We start from the raw sequence: 12,576 nt of genomic DNA on the forward strand, positions 1-12,576 counted from the left end.
AACAACTGGAATTAAAAAAAAAGCAAAAAACGGTAGGAACTAAGAAAACCCTCCATAAAGGCACTTCTTTCAAAGTGACCGTAGATGTTTGAACAGCAGTGAAATGCAGCTTTAAGCTAAATGTGCATATACAGGACATAAGCTCACTGGGTATTGTTTTATTGCTAATGACGATTTCGTTTGACAGTACAGAGTCGAGAGTATTCCTTTTCTCCGCTACATCTGCAGTCTACAGTCAAATGTGAGATCTCCAAAATAAAAGACAAACAAACTCGTTTTATTTTGAGTTCCCTGAAACCTGTTGTATAAAGTGTTTTAATGGAATATATGTGATGTGTGTTATTGCTCATAATGAGAGATATGTGGGATGTGCATCACTGTGCCCTTTGATTCCTATAATCCATTTATGTGGTGATTTGGCTGTTTGAATTTGACTTGCCTTGTTTGATAAAGGGACTCATACAATAACGTCTGGCTCTGTTAAATTTCTGTTTTTGGCCTCTAAAATAGCAATTACCTTTTTTTTTTTTTTTTTGTTATGTATTGCAAATATCCGTTCAACCCACGCACTTCCATACACTTGACATCAGAATTAAAACCTGAATGTTTCATTTGAATATAAATGCTACAGATAACAAAAAGTAAAAAAAAAATCCATATAACCAGAAGTCCGATAGTTGCGTAGAAGCAGATATACAATATAGAAGAATAAATAACATTTAGCATAAAGTATTTTTGTGGGATTCAGGTGGTTATAAAGAGGAACACTGTCAGAAGCACAAGCATTCGTTTGGATTGAGTATATTCTCTTTCATGATAGGTAATATTGTGCTGCAGATTATTATCCTCCGTGAAACTAGCATTCAGCTGACAGGCGACCAGACAGTTGGAAAAGAACAAGGTGTTTTTCATGTCCAAGTCATTCCGTGAAGTGATGCGGCCCTGTGTTTTCTTTTTTCAGACCATCATTAAACAGTTTACACATTCATGCTTCTGTCTGCCTCGTCTCAGTGTGCCAATCAGAAGTGCCAATCAAAGTCGTTTCCCAGACCTCTCTACATTCATTTATGTGCAATTACAAGGCTAAATACTGTGATAGTCCTTAGTATATTGAGCCATATATACACATTCATTTCTGTGTAATATCTGGTATACACAAATCATGTACCGTAACAAAATAAATTTGCATTCCACGGAAACATCCACTCACAGACAGCAGACTGTGACATGAATAGAAGAAAAAAATGAACTGTTGTGGAGATTATGCGAGTGTTACATGTCAGCGTCAACGGTGCAGATGTGCAAAATGCCGTTACAACTTAAATATGGAGTGGCATGCCCACCACCTTAGTACATATATACATACAGACATGGAAGCTACATATTTCTGGGATTACACATTTTCCCTTTTTCATGGTGAGAGTGGAATAAAACCACAGACAGTGTGTAGAGCCTCGCCAAATGGCTGAGGTGTTTGTAGGCCCGGGCACCTTCAAAGATAGGAAAAAGAGGGATCTAAAAAAAACAAAAAAACAAAAAATTAAGAATAAATTAAAAGAGGCTCCATGTCTCCACCTGTGGTTGATAACAGTCACTGCATTGTCAACCATATCCAGCAGCCCCACAGAAGCTGTTTCATGTGCAGCAGGTAGACTGCCAAAGCTGCCTCCAGCTCCTCGCACACTCTCTGTGGACGCCGACGGTCTGTGCAGTACATGGCAACGCCCAGGAATGACATCAGCAGGAAGAGGCAGGTGAACAGGGCAAGGTGGGGGCGGGATGGTGTAGTCTCATAGGCTGCACAGGGGAAAAAAAACCAGACCGGTTTTTCAGAGTTTTGATTTGTAAATGACGAGCATTTGAATTGCACATTTCTTTTGTCGTTTGAGGCGAGGCCTCAAGTGTCAGGTTTCAGAGGATGTTTTTGTAGATTAGTTAAGCTTACATTAATATTTGCTGTTCCAGGCATTGTTAAACAAGACGTGACAGTGGCGTGCTAAACTCCCCATAGCATGTGTGCCACGTGGAGTCCTAACAATTCTAATGCTAATGCTGCTACAAGCCTGACAGCCTCTTTCCTCTTTATGAGTGCACTTTTGAAACTCTCGTGTGCTCATTAGTAAAGTTATTTTTCAGACAGACTTACCACCTAAACAGTCACAATAAGGAATGTCTGCAAAGCCAAAAGAAAAGAGGTCAGTCAGTCACTGAAAGCTGACCTCATGATGTGCAGCAGCTACAAACCAGCTGCTGTACCCTTTCAGTCGCCACTGTCTCTCTTGAACAGACTCCACAGTGCCTCATATGCATGCATAATTAATTAAAAAGAATAAATCTCTTGCTCATGTGTGGACACCTCTTGGCATTACGTTATTTTTAAGTAGCACAGAACCCCCAAATGACAGTAGTTTATGATGCAATTTCTGGGTGTTTTAATACTAGCTGGGTTTCCTCTTTAATGTAAATTCGAAGGCATGTGCAGCTTTGGGCTGAGGGTTCCTATCTAAGCTGGGATAGCAACACATTTTTAAGAATAAAAATACCAATGAAAAGCACCAGAGGGCAACATGTTCTCTGTGCAAACACATCTTGCAGCCTAAAACCGAGCAGGATGGACTCATTACAAATTGTTCGCGTGCATGCTTTCTCACCGTGCACTGTTGTCTCAGGCTCCCTGAATCGAACTCTGCGCTCGCCTTTACGTTTGTGGTTGAGTTCTGTGTCTAGTCCGTAGTTGGAACTTGGCTTCTTTAGGATGGAGGTGGGGACTTTGCTGTTGGTTAACTACATTAGATAAAATTCACATTGAGCACATTCATTGCATTAAAGGCCAGCAGCAAACAGCTGGAACAGATCTATTCCAAAGAAGCTGCCTCATATAACACAGAAATAAATCAGAATAACACCAACCAGATACCCTCAGGTGTTTTACCTACCTTAGGTTTAAGTGTGTCTTCCTGATGGTGGTGGGTATCCTTTCTGTGGCGTACCTCTGAGTGTTTCTCCCGGTGGGAATGAGGAAGACAGCTGACCGAGTCTCTGAGAGACTCTGCAGCAGCGAAACGTTTGGACAGTGCAGACACACACTGACCCAGAGAGTCTAGGAAGAGAACCATGACCATACAGAACATGAGACGAGCAGCTTAACATCGGAGTCTCCAGTCAAGACAGAGCAGAGCTCAAGCTCAACATGCAAATGTACAGGAGGCAAGACGGAAGTGTGTTAACTCTGTCTGCACCGGGTACAGTGCAGCCGTGGGAGTTCAGCACAACTGCACAGTGCTCACTGTGCGAAAAAGCTATCAATTATATCAGGCCCTCTAAAAAAATCTGGATCTCATCACAGTTTATAAAAAAAGAAATAAATAGAAATAAAAACTAGCCACTACAGACTACACACACATTGCCTACATTGCCTTAAAGTTGCCTACTATTGTGTATGTGTCAGCATTGCTGGATAAATTCTCTCTCAGATGACTTCAGTTATTAATAAAAACATGCTAGTTACAATAATATCTTAGGTCAGTTATTTAGTCCATGTTTTTACTTCTGGGGAGAACTTTGGCTTTTTAATAGGTGCAGACTTGAATCAAAGATGACTTGAAACGAAGTGAAGGCTCAGATATTTTGGGACACATATGCAATTATAATTTCAACATATCACATACAGTTACAGTTAAGTCTACATCAGCTTGAAAATACATGCAGGCAATGTTCTAGCAGAGGGAGGGGCTGACTGACCTACTTAATGGTCAAGGGTATGTGAGGGACATGGGGTGTAAACACTTAAACCTGCCATCATGGTGCAGGCCAAAAAGGAGCCCTTTCTGCTCAGTGCAAAATGAAACAAAACAATGCACAGAGCCTTAATTTTTCCAGCGTTTCACCAAACATTTAAAGACAAACTGAGGTGAACAACAAGTATTTTTCCCCTTTTTAATGGTCTATATTCATGTCTTGGTGCAGCTGCTCTTGTTCTGCACGGGTGTCTCTGTAAGCTGACTCAACACTAAACTGTTTCTACGTCTTAACAAAATGCACAGTTCAGAGTCAGGTAAGCCAAGCATGCACACTGTGCAACAAATCCACAACCTTAAACTGTCACTCTGCACGTTCCTGTGTCCAACATCACCACAAATGTGAATTAATTTAACATTTTCATGGCATGAGACTGTGTTGTGTGCGCTCTACAACAGGGATTAACATCATAAGACACGGAGGTCTCCACCCTTATTCTATATACTACTCTCTGAATCATACACCCATGTTTGTTTTCACTGTATATTTATGTGCGTACAGTAAATCCCTGTGTCATAAGTGTTTAGTCTGTATTATTCAACTATCCTTTACCTGAATATTCAGTCTTGCCAATTTCAGCATATACGGTTGCCATGAGCTCAAGGCTTCTAGCTGTAATTGGATGGTCATTTCCAAAGGCCCTCTGGTGAATCTTTGTAGCCTGAAAGAAGCAGAGATGTGTTATTTTAAAGCTTACAGAAGAGTTATAATATTCTATTGGTTCAAATATCCGATTTTTACATACCTTACCGCTGTATTCTAGGGCAAGATGAGGTCTAAAAGGAAAAGGAAAGACAAATGAAACGAATAAACTAAAGGCAACGCCACTTTGTTTTTCTGGAACAAATATTTGCTGACAATAAATGTGTTACGTTAATAATGGATGACTTAGAATTATCAAACATCATCTAGCCGACATTTTTCTTCCGTTTGAAAACATAAACATGTTACGGGCAAATATTTCCAGTGACGATAATAATTCCAGACCACAGTGAAGCAGAAAAGGCACGCGCTTCATTGTCAGGGGAGCATATCAGTTTCTGTGTTCGGGGCACATCAGCATGACAAATCTAAACACACGTGTGCTGTGATTGGACACGGACAGCAGGGCTGCGGATGCTCAGGTACTTTATGGAGGAAGTGGAAACCTTCTTTTTCTGCCAGCGCTGCCATCCACTGTCTATTCTCAGGGTGAATTACAGAGGGCATGGCGCTCACAGGTTGGTTTACTATCTCCGGCCCCTCTGCCTCACTCCTGCTTAGTGTTAAGCTAGGTGAACACGATGGGTTTCATTGAAGATCTGCCAGCTGTTCCAGTCATATTGGCACTGAAAAGTCTGCCAAGGACATTCATCACCCTAACACCCTCACGTGTGCCTATAGATGTAGAGCAAGCTCTGTTTAGTGTGACAGATGTCAGCTTCGCTGTTCCAAACCCATACTTTCCTTCAATTAGTAATGGTCAGGTGTCAGTTTGCAATGCTTTAGAAGGTCTTTCTCAGAGGATACGTGATCAGCAAAGGCAGAAAAGCCCTTCACTAGCTCAAAGGACTTCCTATGACATTGTTAAAAGATTTAGTAACAATTACAACTTCCTGTCTGTAAGGAGGAAGCTCTAAAACCACCGCTTATAGCGGGCGCAGTAAGAGATTGGTCATTATTTAAAGAAACCAGAGTCAGTTTGTGTTCAGTTTTTGATTATTTTGTTCAGTCTGTATAATCCTTTCAGAGCAAGTTTGCGAAGTCTGGAAAGAAACCACCAAAGAGCAGAAACGCAATCCTCCACAGCCATGCACAATCAGTACCATCTCATTTAACTTTAACTACTGCATGCTGCTTGCATTAATGAAGCAGTGTAACCAGCCCTCCACCGAGCACACCTTCCACCCTCTGTCACCCTCTCAGGCAATCAGGTTAAATGGCCTAATCCCAACAATGAAAACAGAGGCACAGAAAATGGGTGCATTCTGTGGCCTAACAAAGTACCCCTGCAACAGGAGACACCAGATCCAGTTAAGGTGTTCCTTCTGTAACGCTCGCATAGAGCGCGGTGTCTTTTTTCTCTACATCTGCATGAAAATTTGACCATGGCTGAAAAGGCTTGAAGCTGTGGTTTGTTTGGTTGAAGGAATTTGCAGAAATTTCCAGAATGGGAAAACTGCATGTGTAATAGCGATGGCTGCGCTTATAGTTTTGGATAATTAATAAAGATTAAGAGATAGCAACAGAAAAGGTCATCAAACCTTTAGAAAACAGAAAATTCGAAGAAGTTAGGTGACAGTAATTTATTCCTTTTTAACTCATCTTGACATTATTATTAATAAGATGATGACTTCACTTTATAAACAATGGGTTATTCATAATCAAAATGATTAAAATCTTTAACAGCAACAAAGGCAAAACTTACAGTTTGCCTTGTCATATTTAAGCCAGCAACATTTTTTTCATCTCTCTTAGACGATGATGGGCAAAATACAGCAGAATATACAAAAGCACACACACAGCAATGCCTACATCATGCATAAATGATAAATAAGTTAAAGCAAGCACTAAAAGTCAGTTTATTTAATACGGAGAGACCTGAAAGTAGCGGAACATGTAACACCCCATTAATTACAGCGTAACGGAGGCTTTGAGAGGACACAGTTTTACCTACTGTTTGCTCATGATGCAAAGCTGAGCCAGCCGTTCGAGGTGCTGTGCCTGGGAGGCCTGCTCCGAAAGTTCCTCTGGGGTTGTCCATCCCGCGGAGCCCAGCGTAGCCTCCTCTTGAGGCCCTGTTACACAAACACAGGGCATGGAATCACGACCCGACAACGCTCTTTTGAGCTAACCTTGCTCCTCGCTACCCTCCTCTTCCACTGAAGAGTTTAACAAAAAATTAATCTCCCCGAAAGCCGGGTATCTGTCTGTATCAACTTGTCTGGCACTGCTGTGGACTTGAAGCCGGAACAATAAAGAGGAGCCAACTGAGGACTGGAGACACAAGAGATAAGGGCAGGAGGGAGCAGATAAGGGAGTCAAACAACACACTCGCCACACCCCCTGGAGCATTGAGACGCACGCAGAGTGACACACCACAAACATCATGCAAGTACTGAACACACAGAGCACACACGTAGAAGATGTAATCCACGCCACATCTAAATGCAAATAAATCATTGTAAGAGGTAAAGACATTAGTTTGCATTACAAAACCGACAAAATGACAATTACATTGGGGGAAACAGAGAAAAGAGGAAAGGGCACATTTTGAAAGCACTGGGGAGGAAAAGAAAGCTGTAAGCTGTAGCTATAGTGCCAGCTCTGCCCCCAGAGAAGTCCAGCATCCAATCTGAATGAGTGCTGAATCAGGGGCTTCAGTATTCTGTAGTGACACACAGCTCGTAATGAGAAACTGTGGCCATTTGTCTTCTACTCCATCCCTGATCTCCACTGTGCCCATGCTACACTGCGCTGCTGCCTCAGCAGCAGACAGAGAGGCAGGCGTCTGGAGCAGCGGCAGCAGCAGGTGATGAATGAGCAGCCTTGCTGTGAATGCTCGCGTAAAGCTCGACCGGGTATATTGTAAACAAAGATGGAGTTGGGTAAAACGCGATGTCATATTGCCTGAACAACAACAAGAAAAAAGTATTTCTTCATTTTTACAAAAGTAAAATTGGTGAAGAAAAATAACAATGTGTTGATTAACTGTTTTAATCACCAGAAAAATGCCTTTAAAAGTAACTGATCCACTCAAATCCAAGTGAAACCGCAGTTATACTGAGCTACGGACAAACCTGATGACAAATTTTGTGCAGTGAACACAAGACTCTCGGAAAACGTTCAGCAATTCGCTGAAAGAGTTGTGTATTTATTTTACACCAGAGTACTGGCAGATGTCGTGGTTTTCGGAGAAATCGAAATTCTAAGAAATCACGAGGACATGCCAAAGCCACACGGATTCAAAGTGCACGCTCTATAGGACATGCTATGTGTTTTCACACATATTCCCAGAAGTATTCCTTGATAGCATAACATGAAAAGTACTTGCCTGTGCTCCCCTGAAGAGCGGTGAGCTCGATCAATGCCACTTCATAGAACATTTTTTCAGCCTGTATGAACTGGAGGGCCTTCCCATCTATTTATATGGGTGAAGGATCAGTCTCGGATATCAGAGGGATTACAGGCAGCTGCTTAAGTTAAAAACAGTCTCTGCTGCACAGCTCATAGACAACACACTTTTTTCACCTCACGTGCAAACAAACCTATGGGCAAACACAGCATACAGTACTCCAGGACACATTAGATTAGAGGTCAGTCACTCTGCCTGCTGGTTTTGTGGTTTTGTGAGCCAAAACATGTCAGACATTCAGTCTGATAATATAGACATGCCACATAACGACTCATATCTCTGTTGTATTGCCTTCCTTTGTCATTTTTGTGTATATTTTTTGCACATGATGTTTTGGACTGATCTGATTTGGCAGGTTTTTGTTTCCATGAAAAGACTCTATTTTAAGCGTCCTAAAAATAGCTCGCTTGAAACATTCCATGCACTTGGTTTTTGTTCCACTGTAAAACGACACCGTTGATGTTTGTCAGGTGAGTTTAAAGACCAATTGGGACGGAGAAGGCTTAAAATAAACTCAGGCGTGCCTGTTTAAATGTCCTACTTAACACTAGATTTCTCATGTGTGCCTCTTTTCAGCTCTGCTGTGACGCTACATGCTAATAAATCCTATAATGTTTTTCATAATATATAATATACAATTTTTTAAATATTTTTTATTGCGTCATGCTATTAAAAAAAAACATGAGCCAAGCCATATACAGAATTGTTTAAAATTCTTGAGTGTCCCCATATTTCTTTAAATCTTTCTTTAAAATGCAAGAAAAATCTTCACAAAGTTCATCTTTGGACATTGGCTGTTTTTCACTCATTTCCTGTCCAGTTTTTTTCCTTGTTTGTTTGTTAACCCACTTAACGCTGAAGTATGACTCATTCGGGGGACAAAACAGTGTCGTGTCTACACAGAACAGACAGATTAGCAAAGGAGCAATTTTAAATTGTATCTTTAAGTCAGTTGTGTTGGGGATCTTGTCAAAACTGATGAAAGTATGAACACAGATAATACAGACAGATTTAGACACAACGCAGATCCATCGGGAAACACGTTTGCACATGTTTCAATGAACTTGTGCAACTAATTCCCATTTTCCTGGCAAAATATAAAGAAACATGGTGTGGCTCAAGACTTCTGCACAGTACCGTATTTGCCCGAGAGACAAAGACCCACTACAATTAAAACAAAACAAGATCTAAGATGTAAGAAATGCAAGAAAACGTGTACTCCTGAGCTGATTAGTAACAGGATGAGGGATGGTGATGGATGATTGTTGAAATGCTTTTAGAGGAAGTGCTTTTAAATAATTTAATGTGCTGCACAGAAGGAAAACTGAGCACTTTTATAAGTCACTGGAAAAGGATGACTGTTGTAGTGCTTTTGCTTTGATCACATTTTTGAGCAAGCTTAGAGCTCTATTACAAGATGGTTAGAAATACCTGTCACAGCTCCTGGGAGTCACCTGTTTAGCCGGACCATCTGTGAGGGAGGATGAGGGGAACAGCTGTCACCAAAGGTCACAGCGCTACTTCTGTCTGCTATTTTTAGTCAGCCTGGACTATAACAATGCAACAACAGGAACCTCACACAATGCTCTCCTGGGAATGACCTCCATTCTCTCATCCACACTCACACACCCTCTCTGAAACTGTAATTGGACTACACTCCAAAACTCTGGAACCTTCAAAGGCATCTGATCACACGTGTGCTCACCTCAAGTGTACAACCTATTTTAGTAGGGAGGAAATTGGAATTTGCTGTGGAATAGTACACCTAAGAGACTTGAAACGTGACTTAATTAGATATAACTTAACTAATTGTACTTCAGAAATCTGAAATCGGGATATAACTGCATCTTTATCCGAAATCCACCTTTATTGGAGGTTAAAGTCCGCGTGTGCCACGCAGTTTTCTTTCCATGAAACACATATCAGTAACACTCGTGAGCTAAAACAGCTTTTGGCTTTGAATAAAGGTCATTTGTGGACGGTTCCAGCTCTGATAACAACACATCAAGCCTTAAGCAGTCATTGCACTGGTACTATGACTATCAAGTGCAACTAATATAGTCTATTTGTCTGGACTAATTGGTTTTCTTATCATGCTTTTGGTTAGAAATAACACATGAGAAGACGCTGCCAATCCTGTTCTCATACAGCATTTGCGTGACACTAAAAAGTTCCCACATCCTGCTCCCAGTTTGAGCAGACTGACCCCTCACCTCACCTCCCCAGAGGGTATTCACAAATGCACCAAAACATCACTGCTTCAGCTTCTGTGATTATCATGAAAAATACTAAAAGAACTGAAAGGTTGGAAGCAATTTAAACGGCAAAAATGGTTCAATCTCGAAGCGTTGTTTTCGTGACTGCAATAACCCTTTTTCATTGTTATGCAAACTATTTCAGTCTGTATCTGACCTGCAATGCTTGTAATTTCACATTAAACCAAAACAATATGCGTTGCATAATAAAATAGCCAAATCTGACATGACACCACACGCTACTCTTACTGACTTCAGGAAAGAGTGTATCGTATGCTAAAAAAATTTAACCCCATCTTGGAAGATGACCCTTGTAAGCAGATACCTTTCCATGCTGAGAGGGGCGAACTGTAATGGCTATTGACAAAATGAAGCTCAGCAAATTGACCTATTTTGGAAAATGGACAGTGAGCGCTAGAGCCCTGCTGAGGTAGATAACCTGAGCTGGCAAGTAAAGTGTTGGAGTGTCTCAGTAACAGAGAGAGGAGCCATGGAGGTAATATATCCTGAAACATAACACCTCTCTATTATCTCTCTGTCCTTTACAGCTATAGTTTATAGAAGCAGTGAAGTGGCAATGCACAGGCTAGTCAGCGCAGATACGGGTTAATTAGTGCTTTCCCACTCTGTTGTGTGGAGATAAGAGCCTACAAATCCTCTTAAGAGACAGACACACAACCTGGGCTCCACACAAAACATCCCCTCATCCTCTCTGCTTTACATTGCTTTCTATAAAGGGTCTACACGGTTCATTGTGGTGGAATTTGCCAAGCCTGCCTCAGTGACAAGCCTTTACACAACAGGTTTACAGAGTCGAAGAGCTAGTTTTATAGTTAGCTGCTTGCTAGAGGCTTAAAGGACAGGGGCAGAAAAAGTGTCAGATCAGCTTTTCCTCTTTTGTTAGTAAAGGATACAATTCTTTTCAGTGATGAAGAGTTCTGCAATCTGTAAAGCATAAAAAACAACCAAGGGACGCAGTTAAATATTAAATAATTCACTTCCAACATCACAGACGGGTAGGCGTATGTATGATGTCACGAGCTGTCAAAGCAAATAATTGTGCTCTCCTCACAGCACTGTCGGGCTGGTCAACATCATGCCTCATGCCATGCATTCCAAAGTTGTGGAGTAAAGGCTATGTTTTGACATCAGGGACATTCCTTCAGGCACAAGCAAAGACGGTTAAAACTGTAGCTCTACCTTTGTGGGAGGGTCTTCTAAAGCAACCCCAGTGTTTAATCTGCTAAGACTTTGGCCTTGGCTGCACAGAGCCCAAACATAATGCCTCTGATCTCACGCATAGCCCACACACCATGGGGGAAATATTAACGGGATACTACGCTAGTACCATAAACAGTGCCACTGTTTCTATGGAATACATTAGGCTTGAACTCAGCACCGCTAATAGCAGCATGCACATCATCAGTTCTGCGAGACCGAATGATTTTACGGTGTCAACACAGAGACCCATGATGGACTGTGCTGTCAGGTTTGACATTGAATATACTGAATGTGTCCTTTGTGTTGTGATGTTTGCTAATTTATGACGCTCAAAAGGAGAAGTGATGCACATGTGTTTGGACAGCTGTGCAAATACATGGTAGGGCAAAAATGTGTAGGTGTAGGTAACACACACGTGAATTCATGCTGGCACATGTGGAAGAGAAAGACACACAGAAAGACAGAATCTATGGCTGTGTGACATTTTGTGGGTGTGAGTATATCCAGTTCCCATCTGGCTCACCTGGTGTAAGCAGTTGGGCAGAGAGGTGAAGCTCTGCACATGAGTCAGTCCCAGCAGGCAGCTGAGGAAGCAGTGGAGGGCGGCCTGGTACTCCCCCTGCTGCTGGAGCTGCTGTCCCAGCTCAAACAGGCCCTCCCTCCCTCCGTTCAGCATCCCCAGTCCCAGCCAGAGTCAGCGCTGCCTCCCATCAGAGCTCCACCGGCCGAGGACGAGCGTTCCTCCCTTCACCAGTCTGCTGAAGCACCACAGGTAGAAAGAAGCAGCCACACAGTGAAATGTTTTCAGACCGCTGCCGCTCACATGAATCAAAACAGGAATGTGACAGGAGGAGGAGGGAGCAGTGCAGCTTCCTCTCAGTCTCGTCTGTGCACAGTAAGTCAAGGACAGGTTGTAAGGAGCAGTCTGAGGGAGCACTGGCGACTCACACAGAAAAGATTCATTCCCCTCCCTCCTCCTAGGCTGCACCAGGAAAGGAGGACAGAGGAAGTTGGAGAGTATTTGCTGTTTGAGTGACAGCGCTCTCAGCCAATCCCTGCTCTAAACATGTACAGTAGCTCCTCCAGAGTCTGCTGAGCACATTGAGTCTCTCTCCAATCCTCGAACAGGGAAACTGCAAAGGTTTATGTTTTGATGATGAAAAGCAAACATAGTGGCACATGTATATT

General features: G+C 42.1%; 1 protein-coding gene across 1 annotated transcript; it reads right to left on the reverse strand.

Annotated features, from left to right (window-relative positions):
• Window positions 1-484: 484 nt before the first annotated feature.
• On the reverse strand, window positions 485-12,361 carry cunh14orf180 (chromosome unknown C14orf180 homolog). Its single transcript, XM_040042209.1, has 9 exons — window positions 11,912-12,361; window positions 11,082-11,112; window positions 7,832-7,918; window positions 6,455-6,575; window positions 4,544-4,574; window positions 4,351-4,459; window positions 2,937-3,100; window positions 2,652-2,784; window positions 485-1,797 (listed from the first exon to the last, which is right to left on the reverse strand). The coding sequence occupies exons 1-9, from the start codon at window positions 12,062-12,064 to the stop codon at window positions 1,592-1,594; spliced, it is 1,035 nt and encodes a 344-aa protein (XP_039898143.1). The 5' UTR covers window positions 12,065-12,361; the 3' UTR covers window positions 485-1,591.
• Window positions 12,362-12,576: the final 215 nt, after the last annotated feature.

The sequence above is a fragment of the Simochromis diagramma genome, unplaced genomic scaffold (genome assembly GCF_900408965.1).
Source record: "Simochromis diagramma unplaced genomic scaffold, fSimDia1.1 OVJJ01000304.1, whole genome shotgun sequence".
NCBI classification, from domain to species: Eukaryota; Metazoa; Chordata; class Actinopteri; order Cichliformes; family Cichlidae; genus Simochromis; species Simochromis diagramma.